The following is an 18,786-nucleotide window of genomic DNA, read 5'->3' as shown; positions in this document are numbered from 1 at the left end:
AACAGCTTCTAAGGAGCCTGTGGAGCCTGTGACATTTTCCATTCACTGTGGGGAATTAAAAAATTAAGCAGAATTTAATGTCACTTTAGTCAAATATTAATGATTTTATTTTAAATATTGTATTATATTTGTGTAGCAATATACCAATAAAGCCTTAATAATATAGATCTAAAATTTAAATACTCTTATTGAAACAAGCAAGTGACCTTTTCCCTGAGGCAGCCAGACAGGCACCAGAACTGAGCTTTTTCAGGCCTCTTTGGCATTACTTCTGGTTGGCCCACCTTGCTCCCCAGTGAGTCATGAGTTCCTGGAGGGCAGGGAGTCCAGATCCCCAGGGCCTAGCACAGTGCTTGACTCATAGCTGTTCGATAACATTTGTTACCTTTAATTATCCAAGCTCAACCTAACTTTAAGCAAAGTGCTCCAACCATCCAAGCACCACAGTTCAATCAAAACCAGCTTTGCAACTTACATGTACAAGCTCAGAAATAAGTAGCTCATTGATAGCTTGTACTGCAAATTCACTTTTATTATGTGATGGAAAACTTACTTAGAAGACACGGTGGCAGTATACAGAAAACTGTTAGCTGGGGCTGCCTGACAAACAGTGATGACAGTGACAGGAATGCAGGGAAGGTACAGGGATGAGCATTTATTTAAAAGGAACAGAAGACAAGGCAATTCTAGAGGAAGTCTAGGAAGTGCTGTATATTGAGCTCAGTCTACAACAGTCCAATTATTCTTAAAGATTAAAAAAATGCAGCACACTGAAATCAGACAAAAGATGGCTTTCAACATATTTTAGCAACTTAAACAGCATCATATTTAAAGGGATCTTTTAAAATCAAATATGTATCCCTTGCGCCAAAATGGTGTTACTTCTTGCTATGTAATTGTACAGGGGTGGGGATAAAGGAAAAAGAAGAAAACAAACCCATTATGTATAATGTGAAAACCTGTGATTAGCATTTTAAATAAATACTACCTATATAGACCCTGGTATCTTTGGAGATTATGGAATAAGCCCTGTGCCACACATTTTTTAAAAACAACACCATGGTTAATGTACTGAGAACTGACTAATCATGTAAAGTAGTTACTATTAAGTCCATTTTACAAATGAAAAACTGAGGTAGGAACTTGTCCAACATCATACAGCTAGTGAGGAGTAACAGAGATGGGGCCATTTTTCCAGTATCCAGAGGCACTAGAGAATTCCTGTTGTCCAGTATTTTTGATCATATTAATATATCTTTATCTCTTTTTAAAAATTTGATCATTTAACAAAAATTTCTAATAAAACATGTACCTGAATACAAAGCACACATCCAAACACTTTTTCCCACAAAAAAGATACACAAAAACACTGTGGACTTTCTCTGAAGCTCATGTGGAACACTTTGAATAGGCCTGTTTCCTGATTCACTTTAAGCTGTGTACATATGCTAGTCTTTCTGAATTTGAGATTAGTCACTAAACTGAGCCAATTAACTAGAAGTGATACATCAAGGTCCTGCATGAAGTACAATTTTTCCAGTATTCCAAATGAGAAATTAACACTTCTAAAACTGTATTTTTGACCTTGTTTTATAAATATGCTTGATATCAAAATAAATATTGGGCTCCTAAGATCCTTAAGATTCTGAAATGGGCAGAAATTGCTCAACTAGAAATGAGAATCAATATCAAATCCTTACTCCATTACATTAAGAATAGAAGCTCAAAGGAAATTTAAATTTAGTAAGGTTAAAAAGTACCTCTTTATGACTTTAGCCTTTCAGGAAGATATGGGTAGTAGAGAGAAAGGGAGATTGCTGAAATATTTAAAATCTAGTCTTGGTTCTCACATTTAGGCATGTGGCTCTGGAGAAATGACTCAAACCATTATAAGGCTGTTCTCTAAAAAACAAAAACGATGATGATCCCTGCCTATCTCCTAGGTTTGTGGCAAGGTTTTAATGAGGCCATGGAAGTAAAGTACTTTATAAATTGTAACATTCCATGCAAATGCCACACATTATTTTTATGTCTAAAAGACATAAAAATCCCCACATACAGACCAGGTTTGTGTTCCAAACGATTGGTACTAAATCACTTGGTTAGACTATGGAAGATGTCGTCTTATAGAGGCAGTGCTATAAATGGAGATTAGCCTGTACATGCCTATTTAATTCAGAAGAGACCCACAGCACAGTGTTAACAGCACGACTGCAAATCCATCTACCTGTCAGATACCTGGGTTTAGCAACCAGGGGTGGCAGCTAAGAGTGAGATAAAGATACAAAAATACTCCTGGGTATGTTCAGCATCCTTCTAGGTCAGTTATTTTACAAGCAGTTTGAGGAGGGTGACAAATGATAACTGTCCCCATATCTGCCTCTGCTAAATAAAAACTGTAACCAAATGCTTGTAAGAACTTTTTGTATACTAAGTGTTCTGAGAAGGTGTGATTTGTTTACATCTCTAAACAGAAGCATACCATTTGGGGAAAGAAAATTAGCAGATTAGTTTGTAAGTGATTGAAAAGACTAAAATGGAACTATTAATATACTTTTAATCCTTCTACTTCCTAGAGTTGACTATACGTAGCTAAATCATGAACAGTGATCTTTAGATAAAAAGTGGACTTTATCTTCTTCCTAAGTCATATGCAGAGACATATTTTCCAAGCTATCTGAATAAATTCTGCTTGCTTTAATAATTCATTTACAGTCCTGATAAGCTGTCACACATAACTCCTGTAGATTAAAATCATTTAATAATTTTCTTTGTCTAGTAGAAACATAGTAACTTTATTTTCATATGTATCTCTCAATTCTTAAAAATTGCCACTGATTATAATTTATGTTTTAGTATTGGTAATATGAGAAATTCTACTTTTCTTGGGTACTATGTAAAAGAAAACAGTATAGGCCTGCCACTTCATTAGTAATTACAAAAAGCAAACGAAGCTACTGTTCATGACAACTGTCTGGTACTTTAAAAATCTTAGCTTCAAAGAAACAAAGAAGGACATTACATAATGGAAAAGGATCAATGCAACAACAGGAGTCAATGATCATAAATATATATGCAGTCAATATAGGAGCACCCAGATACATAAGACAAGTTCTTAATTTCTTATAAAGACACTTGGACTCCCGCACAATAATAGCGGGAGACTTTGACACCACATTGTTAATATTTGACGGATCAATGAGATAGAAAATTAACAGGGACATCTATGATTAGAACTCAGACCTGGAACAAGTAAACTCAGTGAATATTTATAGAATTCTTTACCCCAGGTCCACAGAACATACATTTTTCTCAGTATCATATTACACCTATTTTGAAAGTGACCACATAATTGGAAGTAAATCACTCTTCAGCATTTGCATAGTGTTTCACAGACTTAAATGAAATACTGGTTGGCTGTTTGTTATTTTCCCTTATTCCTTCCTGTCTCTGCTGTTAAGCACAATTATCGGCATAAAAGAGGTTTTTAATACCTATTTTTAGATTGCGTTCCAGCCTGGGCAATAGAGCAAGACTCCTGTTCTCTCTCCCCCTTTCTCTTTCTCTTTTTTTTTTCAAAAAAAGAAAAAAAAGAGATTAAGAAGGCCTTTTCTGATGTTTTCCCTTTGAGACCCAGGAGAAACGATATTTTTCTACATATTCGAGCATATTCTACATATTCATCTGGGCTAGGCTGCTCTTTCAAAGAACTTAGCATCCATGGGGCAATGCAGAAAAGTATGAATATTTTAAAGTTCCATCAACACATCACAAAGGTGCTAAAACAGATTGAGAATACGTAAAACATAGCTGTTACCACTTGCAGAGCACGACAGTGGCAGGAAAGAAGAGAAGGAGAAGTAGCTCTCTTTGCAGTTTTTCACCTACCCAACACACACTAACAGCAAAACGCACACACATTCATTTTGTAGGCTGATTCCAAGCAACTAACAATAACGAAAATGATGGTGACATCATAATGCCATTGACCACTTCCCTTCAGTCTCTCTCTTACCTGCCACCCTCACTACACCCAGCATCCCTGTATCTCTTCCCTCACTGCCTTCTGCCTTCACCCACTCGGAAAAAAAAAAAAAAAACTTAGCTTCAGTATCTTTGCATTATTGATGAAACTTTTTAAACCAGTCTTATGACATCAGCCTTTGAAAGTTTAGGGCTCCTAAGTCTGCTGTGAAGGCATTTTTTTCATGCCTTTATTCTTTAATAGGTATTATCTCCTAAGATTTTCTGATCCTCTCCTTGTATGTTTCTTTTCTCAGAAACTCATTCACTCACAGTTTCAACTGTGGTTCTAAAATCTTCACTAGTAAAACAAAACACAAAATGATTACATGAAGGCCATGTGTTTGGTTTTGGAATGTTCCATGGTAGTTACACTGGGATAAGATTATGACTTTTACCTTGGACAACTGCTTGTGCCACTGGGCAAGGTGCTTTCCCCCTTATTCATTTAACATTCATAATGCCTCTAAGACATAGGTGCAGTTGTTCCAAGACTGATACCTAAGAAAACAGACCTAAAAGTAACTAAAGTTTTCTGCTAGTAAGTGGTAAGAGAAAAGATACATTCTTAGAATTTGCATGACTTCGATTTTCAGAAAGGGAGAGAGCAGATCCCTAAGTGTAAAAAGTTTCAAGATAGAAGAAAGTGTATTCATAAAGATAAGCGAATCCACTCAGGTGTCCACGAGGACTTCACTGATCCAACAACTTCCATTTCTACCTGGTACTTTGTAATGGAACTTACAAGTATGACTATCAGTTTCGAAGTTATACTTGAAAGGTCAGTGAGTTAGCTATAAGAAAGTCGTAACTGTTACCTAAGCACATAGACACAAAAGTGATCAAAACAACCCCAGTGACAGTGACTCAGTGGACATTTTAATGATATATATGTGAACTTCTAAAAACTACACTTGGTTACATAGAATAGCTAAGCACAGGCTCCAAAGTGATTCAGATGATCTTCCTCTGTGTCTTTATCCTGGAAGATCTGTTTATTTAATATTTGTTTGGGTAAGTAAAGAAGAAAATGACTTATTTTTCAAAGAGTTTGTTCAAAAGGTGGCATTTTTTTCCCTGTTTGGGGTCAAGATTAATCAGAGGTCAAGACTACAGTAACTGTAACTTCAGTACTCCAAGAAACCCAGCTTGACAAGGACTTGTGTGCTATTTCATTTGTTCCCATTTTCACTATTTTTCTCTTAAAATGTTCAAGAAACACAACTTAAATTTCACTAAATAATCCAATATATCTTTTGAATAAAATCAGGCAGGTATCAATACATTTTAAATATATGAAGACATAAAACACAGAGCTGATGTTAATAAAATCTTTTACCTTCTGGGTCATAGGTTTGAAAAACTCTTCTGGCTTGTTCTGAAGGAGTTTCAGGGGCAACTAAAGCCATATCCTGAAAAGGTAAAAAGCATGTTGTCAATCAGCTACAATATCATGACATTAAAAAGAAAACAGATACTAGGGTAGGAAGACATAATGACATTTGCAGTCAGAAGACTCTGAGTTACATTTGTATCATAGGTGTGTAACGAGATGTCATAAACTCTCCAGGCCATTTATTTTACATCTGGAAAAAACACATTAAAATTTCAACCACAGAAAATTGTTGTGAACATTACATGTGAAGCTTTATATAAATACTTAAAACACATGGGAAAAAAGTCTAATATTATATTTGTAATTACTAGAAAAATGTAGTATGCAAAAAAAAACCATTTTTTTTTCACATTTGGTTCAGGTAAGAAATAAAATATACTCTAGTTTTCAAATATCCAAAAATCCAGAGATTTATTATAGCAAATAATGATACAATCAGCAATGCATTTAGAATTTTAACTTAGTAACCTACTCATAGCTCAATCAAGTTCTACCTGTCCAGAATTGTAATTTTTCTGAACTCAAAGGAAATACCCTAGAGGCAGAAGTTTCTTGTCCCCATGAAACAAATTCTCTACCATGACTAATTCATCACAGAAAACATTTGTTAGAATTCTTAGCACAAAAATTTAGTGTTATCTTTGATTCTTTACAAACATTTACTCCACATATCTAAGCCATTATGAAATTCTGCTTGACACACATGAATCTAAAATGTAGGCTCCTGTTTACCTCTGGTTAGCTTTTACCTATAATTGTCTTTGCCTATAATGGTGTTCACTCAGACAAACCTCATCAGAGAACAGGTTTCCAAGTATCCCTTCCTCCTACATTGAATTCTTTTCACAGGGTACAAGTGTTAAAATCTAAAATGCTGGTCCCTTGTGGACACAATTTTTGCAAGAAATGTACTTCTGAACTGTTCTTCTAATATATCACCTTTACCCTGTTCACAGATTAAGAAACTAAGAATCAAACGAGTTCTACCTAACCATGAGGACTGTTTCTGAAAACCATATTTATAAAACACAGGAATGGGAATTAAAACAAGGGAACCTGTCCAAGCCCTTACACTTGTTCCATGTATTACAATAAAAGGTAAAGTAACTTAAAAAAGGTCTGATATTTTTTAACATTTGTAAAATTGTGTAATGTACAAGTTGTCTCTCATTTGCCATCCCTTGCTAGAAACTTCTTAGGCTCACCCTTCAGTGCATTTCCAACATTATTTTGCTGATAATGTGTGTGCCCAAGTGACATGTTTTCCTCTGCCTTAACTTGCAATTTAAGTTTCTGATCTAGTCCTTTATTGCTGGACCACTGAATTCTATGTAGTCTTTTGCTGTTACAAAAAATGATGAATCAAACTTGAACCTGTAATTTCATAAATGTGCAGTTGTATTTGCATGGCAGGTCACCAGAGTGGGATGGCTGGGTCAAAGAGAGAATGCACTTGTAATTTTAGATGTTGCCAGATTCTTGAGTTAGGTTTATTTAAGCTGAACAATATTTATTAACCCTCTTTCCTTTTTCTGATACATTGCCAATACAGCCTTAGCTCTACACTTAACTTTTATGCCAACGCTAGGATTGCAGTGTTGGCTCTCAGATTTAGGGAGCAATTGCTGACACGTGGATTATTTTGATTCCTTAGTTCGCTTGATCACTCCCAAACCTTAGTTGCAGATGCCTTCATTTATTCTAGTAAACGCTTTAGCTCCCTTAACTATTTCTAACACTACATTTTTCTTTTTCAGTTACGGTGTTCATCTACAAATGTCAACAGTCTTATGGAGAGAACTGAAATTCTGGCAGAGAAGAAGGTACCCAGTTACAGATCAGATTTTCTGTCGAGGGGAACTTACAGAGTCACAAAATCAGGATACAGTCATTCTTACTATTTACCATCTGTTCCATTCCCAACCTTTCTCTTTTTTTGGGGGGGTAACTAATGATTGAGGAAAAGTTTTGAAATGAGTTTTAAGATATCACTTAGAATTTCTAAGTATTAAAACTATGATCTAAATAGAAGAAAAGGGAGTACCAGGTTAGCTTTTTGGGGTTAAATGAAATCTTTTGGGGGGAAAGGTAGTAGAAATATAACTGAAGCATTACTTCAATATTGCTACAAAGTGAAGTTTGGGAAATCATCGCTGTTTATATAGTTGCGGGAAGTAAGTAAAATTCCAGTTTTTAGCCACAGAAGGTTTACATCAGATTCTCTGGCATTAAGGACTGCAAAGTTTAGGAGTGTAAAAAGAATTTAAAACAAACTACCTGATGCCATGTCTCTAAGTTCCAAGTGTTTTTTAAAAAATACTATGCAAATATAGAAAGAAATTAAAGTAAACCTTAATGAAAAATATACCGCATATCTCTTTCTTGCCTCTGGTTATGAATAGGCTATACAAGCCTGCTTGCTATAGAAAGAGAAGTTGGAACTTAGGCAAAAGTCCTGGTATATTCTAGTTAACACATGTTCATTTAGAGCAGGGTTTGGCAAGCATTTTTCTGCAATGGGCCATGGAGTACATTTTTATGTTTTACAGGGCACATGGTTTTAGCAGCAAAACAAATGACCATGGCTATGTTCCAATAAAACCTAACTTTACCAAATCAGGTGGTGGCTTCATTTGGCCTGAGGGCCGTTTGCTGACCTGTGATTTAGGTATTACATATTTTTCCTCCAAATGCCCTAACATTTATTAAACATGCCACCCTTTTGATATATACATATGTGGGGGAGAGTAAAGACATCTTAATCACTTTTATAGGTTTTACAAAGAACATATTTTGGCTATTATCAGAAATAGTAAAGAGCAGGGAATTCTTGCTAGAAGAAACAGAATCATGAAAGGCAAGGAGATGTAACTTCATAGCACACAGGGAAACTGAAAAAGCTGAATAGGACTGAGAACTGTGACAGAAAAGGAGGACTTAGGAAGGGAAATGAGCTTTGACAGAAGAATGAATTTGATTTTTGAATTTTTAGACTTGGGAGGTAATGGTTAACTCCATGTGTTCTACTTGGATGTTTATCTTAATACTTGGCAGACTACAAATACTCACCGTTTGCCAACTGTGGGCTTCTCATGAGCTATTAGAAATAGAACACTAGCGTTATGTGGAGGTAGGGCTGAAGAACCTGCCAGGGAAAATACTGAAAACTGATGAAAGCAGATTCCTTCAAAGAACTAAGAAGTGAGTACAGTTGTCCTTGAACAACACAGCTTTGAACTGCATGGGTCCACTTATACATGAATTCTTTTTCAATAAATATATTGAAAAATATTCTTGGAAATTTGTGACAAACTGTGCAGCCTGGAAATATTTTCAAAAATTAAGTAGGCCATGCATGCATAAAGTATAGGTAGATACTAGTCTATTATTTACTACCATGAAATGCCACGAATTATAAAAAATTAAAATGCATAAAAACATACGCATATAGACTGTACCTGGCACCATTCATAGTCAAGAGATGTAAACAAATGTAAAGACGCAGTATCAGATCATAACTGCATAAAATTAACTTTAGTACATACTGTACTAGATAATTTCACCGTCTCCTGATGGTATTGTGGTGAGCTCATGTTGTATCTGCTTAGAGCACAAGTGTGGTGCTAATCATCATCTCTGCATGTACAGCTCATCACTCCAGTGAGTTCCACATCACAGGAAAAAGTGATCTTTCACAGTTCTCACGTACTTTTCACCATGTTTAGTGAGACATTGTACATCTTGAATAAAACCAAGAGACCCATATGAAGTGCCACTAGTGATGATGGAAGTGCTCCCAAGAAACAAAAGTCAGGACGTAAGAAAAAGTGGAATTGCTTGATCTATACCATGAATTGAAGTCTGCTACTGTGGTTGCTCACTATGTGAAGATAAATGAATCAAGCATAAAGAACACTGTAAAGAAAGAAAAGAAAGAAAAGCCATCACTGCAGCTATGCAAACCTTCTGCTTTTTGCAAAATACCTTCTTGTACAAAAAGTGCAACTTGTATATAAGTGCAGGATTGCTATAGGAAGGGGATACCTTTAGACTCTCGTATGATTCAAGAAAAAGTACAACACGAAAAGTTAAAGAAAAACAAAAGTGAAGGAGCTAAAGGTGGAGAACTTAATGCCAGCAAAGGATGGTTTGATGGTTTTGGAAACTGGTTTGGCTTAAAAAATGTCAAGGTAACAGGAGAAGCAGCTTCTGCTAATGAAGAGGCAGCAGGTAAGTTCCCAGATACCATTAAGAAAACCTTTGAGAAGAAAGAATAGCTGCCTGAACAGGTTTTTAATGCAGACAAAGGTGCTCTATTCTGGGGTGGGGGGAGGGGGGGGAATGCCATAAAGGACATTTGTATGTAAGGAAGATAAGCAAGCACTAGATTTAAGACAGGAAGGAAAAGGCCATTGTTTGTTTTGTGCAAACACAGTCAGGGTGATGATCAGGACTTCCCTTATCTACAAAACTGCTAACCCCAAGCCTTGAAGGGTAAAGATAACACCAGCTGCTATTCTTTTGGTTGTTTAAGAAAGAAAGCCTGGAAGAGAATGCTTTCTCTGGATTGGTTCTATCAATGCTCTGTACCTGAAGTTAGGACATACCCTGCCAGTAAGAGACTGCCTTTTAAAGTTCGTTTGATATTGGACAATGTCCCTAGCCACCTAGAACCCCATGAGCTGATGACCCAAGGCATCAAAGTAGTCTAATTGCCCTCAAATGCAACATAACTAATTCAGTCTCCAAATTAGGAAGTCATGAGGACCCTTTGAGGCTAATTACACATAGTACTCTGCAGAAAAGATGGTTATTGCTATGGAAGAGAACCCCAACAGCGAGAACATCATGGAGGTCTGGTAGGATTACACCACTGAAGAGGTCATCACTGTTACAGGAAAAACTAATCCATCCAGCCTGAAACATTCCTGCAAGAGATGACTGTGTCCAGATGTTCAGCATGACTTCACGGGATTTACACAGCGAATCAGGGTACAGGGGTACAAGGTTTCAAGATACAGATCTTGGAGAAATTCAAGAGCTAACAGATACCATATCAGAGGAAATAACAGAAGACAGCTATGAGGAAGACAATGTAGAAGCAGGGCCAGAATACAAACTAACATTCATTACAATTTTAACATATTGTTTTCTCCAGCTTACTTTATTGTGAGAATATAGTATATAATATATATATAACAGTATGTATATAATACATATAACATGCAAAATGTGTTAATCTTCTGTTGGTTATGGTAAGGTTTCCAGCCAACAACGGGCTACTAGTAGTTAAATTTTTCAGGCAGTCAAAAATTATATGTGAATTTTTGACTATGCAGGGGGTTGGCACTCCAACTCCTGTGTTGTTCAAGGGTCAATTAAATTTTCAAAAAAGAACTGCATTAGTTTCTTTTCACACTGCTAGAAAGATACTACCTGAGACTGGGCAATTTATAAATAAAATGTTTGACTGACTCACAGATCTGCATGGCTGGGGAGGCCTCAGGGAACTTACAATCATGACGGAAGACAAAGGCGAAGCAAGCACCTTCTTCACAAGGCAGCAGGAGAGTGAGCGTGCAGGGGAAGCACCAGACATGTACAAACAATCAGATCTCCTGAGAACTCACTACCAGAAGAAAAGCATGGGGGAATCGGCCCCTATGACCCAATCACCTCTCATCAGCTCCCTCCTTACAATTCGAGATGAGATCTGGGTGGGGAAAAAGAGCCAAATCCTGTCAGGAATTAAGGCAACTTATTGGTTGAAGTTAAGTGTAAAACGAGTATCTCAAAACCCGGTATGTGGGGAAATTATAACAAACCCATTTGTTAGCTATCTAAACAGAAACTTTTTTTTTTCCCTCCCAGCATACAACCAAGTGGTATTGGTTAGGTTCCAAATAACAAAACCACCAACTATACCACCTGTCATTACTAATAAAAACAAACTGTGTCTTGAACAATAAAAAAAAAAAAATCGTGTTTTACTCTTTTCGTAATAGCTAATTTGGTAAACTTCGTAGGCATGAACTCTTCTTAATCATACCACTTAAAAAAGATGTGTTTATACTAGAGGATGAAAAAAGAAAATGAAAAGAGGAAAAACCCCAAGAGATTATAGTAAATTCAAATGGAAATATTCCAGAAGTTTTCTTCCACAAATCTAAACCAGTACATAGTCTTCTAAAGTGATTACTGGCTTGCTTATTTTGAGTGTTTACAATGCTTTTTGGATTACCGTAGAAAATGATCTTTTAGTTAAATAAACCTTGTTTAAATTTATGTAATGTTTAAATATTTAGAGATGTAATCAGAAAGTTACAAAACCACCTTCTATTTCCATTAAAGTGTTTCATGTTGTTCTTTTAACTTTATAATTTTAATTAAAATTACAAATTCCAGCACTAATTTTTACCAATTTAATTAAACACTTGTGAACAGGGTTCCCAGTATAAAGATCTATAGTAGAATAATCCATGTAGCAAACTTAATATTCAATATACTGCATATTTGCATAGCAAGTTTGAACAGCAAGTACAGAATTCCATTCAATCAAGTGTTTTATAATCAAGACAAAGCATTTCAGTGAGAGGTATTATAACTGCCATATTTTTCTTACTGGACCTAAAATGGTTTTTTATATGGTTACAACAAAGAATGTAGTAACTATATAAATGTGAAGAGAAGGAGTCTACCCCTCAGAGTTTCCATTTCCAAAACTTAATATAGCAACAGCTTTTAGGTTCCATATGTAGTATATTTTCTCTGTCTGTCCACAAAACCATAATTTCTTAAACATTTGGAAGGCTTATTAGATGGTCGAGAAAGACCCAGTCTGTGCGCTTAAGGTCGCAGTCTAACAGAAGAGAGAAAAACATCCATGAATATTATTAAAATTATCCTAAGAAAATTATCTTTTAAGATGAAGTTCTAACAAATACACGCTAATCCTACACTCCTCACACACCAAAAAACCACGAATTATAATTAAATAAAGAGATTCCAAGGTCAGCAGATATACTTGCATTTTCTTTTCATCTCTAGTTGTAATAAATACTTATGAGAAAATTTCCACATGTACGGCATGTGGAAATCTTTTAGGTACTCTCAGTAGAAAGAGATCCTAAACATCAGACTCAACTATTACATACTGTTTTAGTTAGCAACTTAAGCTCTGATTTGCCATAGAAATTTCTATAGTAAAAGCAGTTCTTTACATTCATCTGATATAATCACATGCTTTTATCAAAGGAATTTATATTCAACCAATTTACTGGTCAACAGGGATTGCTACACAATATAGCTTTTAAAATTATCTAGCCTCACTCAGCTTCATTGCAGGTGGTTGGCAGGGGGTGGAGGATAGGGGCTGGTGGACCAAGCTGTTAATGGGACTATCTAATAGCCTACAATCAGGAAACAGATACCTCTTTTCACATAGCTCTTTTTGTATTATCAGTATAACTATGCACTGTTCACTATAAACCTTTTAAAATGTAACATTAGTCATCCTTCTAAACACCTACTGAAATATAAGGCCTGTGTGCAGTGGGTTGGCTAGGGATAAGTAGTCCATTACTGAACAAGTCTTTAAAGTTTATTCATTAAACCTTACTTCATTGTCAAGAGCAATCTGCCGTCATGATTAATCAAAGAACCTCCACGAGTGTCATCGCCTAACTTCAAGAATAACTGCACATATATAAATGACAGTTGAGCTTGCAGACAACACTTTATAGTGTTAAAAGTCCCTCCAATAAATAGATAAAAGATAAATGGTATACAATTTACCTTTAAGCTTTAAGTAAAATTTTACTTTATAATGTTTCACATTTAGTTTTTGCTTACTAACTATATTAATGAAAAAATGATCTGGGAAATAGATTTTAAGTCAATTACCTCAAAACATAGAACATCATCAGTGCCAGCAGGATTAACAGAATTCAGTTAATCCCAATATCTGAAAGCAGGAAGGCCGGTGGTCTTTTTTCTTACTCTTCCATTATTTTCCAGATCATGTGTAAGCCCCAGGTCATGTCCACAGTGGCCCACTGCTGTGAGGCACCAATCTGTGTACTATCAGCAGAGAAGTCAGGGTAGGAAACACAGCAGAGAGCCCTCTGAGGTTCTTCCTCCAGAAACACAAACTAAATGCACAAGTGGAAATAAGGCAAAGGGAGATGAAGTTTCCAACAGATGTGATCTACTCTTGTACCACAATTATTAAAATCATTAATGAGTGAGCCGCTGACTCTCCAAATTATCATAATTGACCAACTCACTTTAACAAATCCATCAAGCTTTCTTGAAGTTATGTGATGTTCTTGGAGGTTCTTTGATTACTCATGACAGCAGATTGCTCTTTGACGTAAGGTTTAATGAATAAACTTTAAAGATCTTTTCAGTAATGAACTACTTATCTGTAGCCAACCCACTGTACACAGGCCTTATACTTCAATAGATGTTTAGAAGGATAGCTAATGTTACAACATTTTAAAAGGTTTCTGACCCACAGTGAGTATTTATACTGATAATATAGAGGTACCTGAAAAAATACAGTTCCTCTTTATTTCAAAAGTAGGACTCTTTATATCACTGGAATTAATTTAAACTGTTCAGTCACCTAAATACAAGGTAATCGATGGTGGTAGATAATATTATTGTTCCCAATTAGCTGCTGCTTCCTCCTCCTAAGAGGATTTTCACTGTCTGTTGCTAAGTGACCTGAAGTACCTCTCTGTGAAAGGGGTCTACTTCCTCGCCTCACTGACATCAGATTTAGCCAGAGAAATACAACTGGAAGTGACATTATGCTAGCTTCTAGCAGAAGCTTTAAGTGCCACTATCTGTTTTTGCCAGGAGTCTTGTTATTTTCCCTCTTATAAAAACTGCACATTCCAGACAGAGGCTACTCCTTCAGCCCGGATCTTAAAGGAGACACATGGAGCACACCTGCAGCCAGCATGGAAGTTACGAGGGCAGTAAGCTTCGGACTCTGTGTTGGGGAGAGGGGTATGGTGGCAGTGGTATGCTCCAGCACAGGCAAATAGAGCGTACACTGTGTTTAAAGACGTTAAAACACTGTCAAATTACTTTTTATCACCACCACACGCAGGCAAATCTAAACAATGTCAGTGGTCAAATACTCCTACCTGCAGGATGGGCTGTTCTCAGGGGCTGTTCTCAGGGCCACCTTCTTGAATACCACTGTGTACAAGACTGAAATATCAGGGTTGTTGGTTACTGCAGCAAGCTAGCAAAAGGAATTAAAACCTAATATTCTGGCTGTGGTTGTATGTTGCTTGTGCCACATGTACTCTATTTGATCCTCCTACTCATAGCAGCCTACGTTTTCTTCTTGTGTCTTCCCTCATGCTACCCAGTTAACTCTGACTTTAGCGACATAAACTGCACATGGAGGAATCTCCACATATGCAGACTTCATACGTTTCCTATGAAAATGAACATCTAAGAACATTACTGAAACTGTAGTCTACTCAATACCAGTAATTTAATTTTGGTAGGCTTGGATTAGTATGAACAAAAGGTAAGGGCCCCCAACCCATCGTACCTCCTTTTCTACACTTTTAAACAAGGTCTGCCTGATTAAAAATTAGTCACGGTACTCACATTTATAATCTAAAATTTTATCATAGCTGTACAGAGAAGCTTTGATTGTTGACTGAGAAGGCCACTCTACTTCCATGAATTTGCTTTACATTCATGCCATGGGTATTCATGTTTAGCTTCCCACATCAAGACAGACTTTCATATAGTAAGATGATGTGGAAAAAAATCTGATTATTCAAGCTGGTCCTATCATCAGTCTTTGCTTTCATCTTAGTATCCTAGCACAACTAGTATGCTATAATCAACCAATTAGTATTTCCCAAATAAGTATTAACTTTCCCATACAACACTACATCTATACAGCCTTCATTTCATATCGGTCTCAAAGTTACCATGTCCTTTCATTCAAGTACAATCTCTTCTGCACCTACTTCTTCCCTCTTGCAGGCTCTACTCCACTCTAGCATAATGAGTTGTTTTCTTAAGGGAGGGAAGCAGTTAAATGGACAGTTTGACTCCTGCCTTGGTACTCGTATCTAACTTTGGAGATGTCATTTTTCTCATTGGTCCCAGACTGTAACACGTAGATGAAAATGACACGCAACTCAGGGGTGCTTTGAGGATTAAGCGAGGAATGCTCCCGAGATGATTAATTAGCATACTGCCTAACAGACAACATTCAGTAAATGTTCACAGTAAATTATTACTATTTATTATTACATTTCAATAGTACTTAGAACAATGCTGAATGTGTGTGACAGTAGGTAGTGTGGGACATCATTGCCACAAAAAGGTAGGATGTTGGAAGAAAGAATAGGAAGAAGAAGAGAGTAGGACAATCAGCGGACACAATAGGAATGGTAGCAATCTTGCTGAGCAAGATTTTGATAAGCACATTCTGGGCAGAGGATAACATAAGCAAAGCATGTGCATATGCACACAAACCGCATCCCCCAATTAAACTAAGTAAGACTTAGTGATGGTCACATATTAATAAATTAAACTTAGTAAGACTTAGTGACAGTCATATATTAACTGTACAAGACCTTTTTTTTGTCATCTGCTATTAACTCACTGGCTATAATTTTTTTTCTATCAATTCTGAACAGACAGCTAGGGGTGTGGGCTTAATGATACTGACAATTGAAACTCCCAGGCTTTATTTCTAACAGAATACTTCTGGAAACTTCCATCAGTATTTTATCTTCAGATAATTATTTGGATACTATTATAGGAGAAAAAGAAATTCAAAGAAAGAGAATTCTTCCAGGAAGCAGGATGACATCACTGATGACTGAGAAGTGATAACTGAAAGAAAAAGAAAATTCAGAGAAATCACAAAACCAGATATCCAATATAGCTGCATAGGGCAAGGAGTACATAAGGGTAATTGATGTACGCTTGGCCTAAGGAGGTGAGAACATTTATATTTTGAAAGATTTCTGGTCAAAATAATTAAAAAGCTTTAGTATTGCGGTGGTACAAGTCATTGGCATAATCCTAGATTGCTGATAGGGGACAGTCCTAAAGCGTGCTAAGCAGGTGGGAAAGTTTGTGATTTAAAATGTGCATATTTGTAGTAATTCAAATCATTGAGAATGGTTAGGATGTCCAGATGCCTACTCAAACCTTCCAAGTAGTTCAGATAAGAGAGATTAACTTCAGTATCCTTCAGGTTGCTATTCTTCTTTTAGAAGAAAGGTGTTAAAAGTCACATAAGATATTTAAAGTACAAAAACAAATACATCAGCATTTTCACTATTTCATAAGTTATGATTTAAACTACAAAAACAAATACATTCACATTTTCACTATTTCCTTTCTGCATTAGATAAAGCATGAAATCTCCATATATGCACAAACTCTAGAACTTACTTAAGATAAATGGACGGGATAACTAAACTGCATAAAAACACAAAATGACAACTGTAAATTTTCCTGTAACAGTAAAGCCTATGAAGCATCACTTTACTACTTTTCCTTAACACTGTTTTATTACATGCAGAGACTCGTTAAAGTAGAACTGTCCAATTTTCAAACACCTAAAAGAAAAAAGCTCTAACAGTTAACTCCATTGTTCTTTCTGTTACACCAAAGAGTAATAAAAGCAGCTTGTGCTGTATAAATAATTCTCCCTACACACCTCGTAACAGATCCTACTGGAAGAATACTGTCAGCTCACAAAGCAACAGTTAAATAATTTTTTCCTCCTCAGCATTAAATTCAGTTTCTTTATAAACAGTTCTGTTATGGGTTTTCATGTGTTCATACCTGACAGGAAAACTGCTTTATCAAAGGAAAGGTCAAAGGTGAGGTTCTGCACACACACAGAGTTCCTTCACAACCATAAAAGAGAACAAAAAAGGGATGTAAAACTCATCTCCCCAACTTCAAAGGAGAGTTTAAATGAAGTACCAAGCAAATGAGCCACGGATCTTGTGAAGATGAAACTAGATGCTATAGGTAGGGTCCAACTATTTTTATATTGGATCAACAGCTGTCACTCTACATTGAAAATCAAATGCACAATAAAAACAAAAAAGACATTTATTCTGTCTTGCATTTTATACATTCTAAATTCTAGTGATAAAGTATATTTTCAAATTAAAAGTGCCCATTTTGAATTTGCATTGGAAATTAATTTTGTTATTAGTACCTATTTCAAGGGAAATTGAGAAAGTGATCCAAATAAATTATTCTTTAAACCCAAATATAAAAATAAAAGATGAGGAATCAATGGGGAAAATGATGGTTAAGGAGAAAAAAGAGGACAAATGCCCTAATATTTGAACATTTGAATAATTAAGTATTACTATGAGAGACCTGACTCCTGAAATATTTAACATATTATAAAACAAATGATACACAGCCTTCATCTAATAAGAGCTAGTTTTTTCTTTTGAAATTAAGGAAAGACAATTCAAAAAGTTAAGTTTAAACATAAGTTCTGTATTCCTTAAGCATCTACTTTTCAAAATACATTTCTTTTTACCTGTGCAGTAGGTTCGCATGTTTTCAAATAACCTCATCGAATGTGCCGTGATACAATTTCTGAAGACCCATCCCCACAGGGCACATTCCGTCTCCATGTACAGATCTTTTTCTGCCATTGCTCAGATGACCTGCTTGGAAAGTTCTCCATCATACTTAGTAGGAATTAAGTTTCCCTCTTTGAAGAGGTCCATTTACATACTGCATTTCACTTCACCCCTATCCTCTTATTAGAAGTTCTGTGGGAACCCTGCTGCTTGATGACTCTGCAGTTTCTATAAGGTTCCTGAAGTTAGATTCTGTGATATTCTCCCTCAGTACTAACTATAAAACTCTCATTTACATGGGTCAGCTTGGATGTGTTTCTCACAACCAGACTCCTTAGGATACTATGTCAAGCAGTACAATAACAGTTTTGTTGTTTGACAGAGACAGGGGGTTAGCAAGATGTCTTTGTCTCTATCAGACAGAAAAGATGATTTATAAAACATGGCAGACAGTTTAAATTTAAAAACCTAAGAAAAAATATTTCTTCATGAAAGAAATGTTATAGATGATCAATCCTAAACATTTTTATAATCTGTTCATAAAATAAATTTATTTTTAATGTTGATTTTCAAGTAAAACTGACTTATGAAAAATTTCTTTTAATTCTACAAAACGTGTTAAATGATTAGAGGTCAGGAAGAGGGCTCCAATACAACTAAAAAGGTAAATTCTAGGTCCCTGGATATATCAAATATAAAGTGGTAGGTATATTAATACTTTGGCACTGAAAATTAAAATCATGGACCTGTACTAGT

At 35.9% G+C, this 18,786-nt stretch overlaps 1 protein-coding gene across 3 annotated transcripts in view; it reads right to left on the bottom strand.

Annotated features, from left to right (window-relative positions):
• The window catches only part of MINDY3 (MINDY lysine 48 deubiquitinase 3), an 85,448-nt gene that overhangs the window by 12,372 nt on the left and 54,290 nt on the right, over window positions 1-18,786 (bottom strand). For all 3 annotated transcript variants that reach the window (XM_012455967.3, XM_012455968.3, XM_021675688.2), the window contains one exon: window positions 5,363-5,435. In XM_012455967.3, the coding sequence (XP_012311390.1) occupies window positions 5,363-5,435 (73 nt within the window). The remainder of the gene's footprint in view (window positions 1-5,362; window positions 5,436-18,786) is intronic.

Source organism: Aotus nancymaae, unplaced genomic scaffold (assembly GCF_030222135.1).
Source record: "Aotus nancymaae isolate 86718 unplaced genomic scaffold, 86718_ANA_hifiasm-v0.15.2.pri h1tg000077l, whole genome shotgun sequence".
NCBI classification, from domain to species: domain Eukaryota; kingdom Metazoa; phylum Chordata; class Mammalia; order Primates; family Aotidae; genus Aotus; species Aotus nancymaae.
This window is presented reverse-complemented; position numbering and strand designations above follow the sequence as displayed.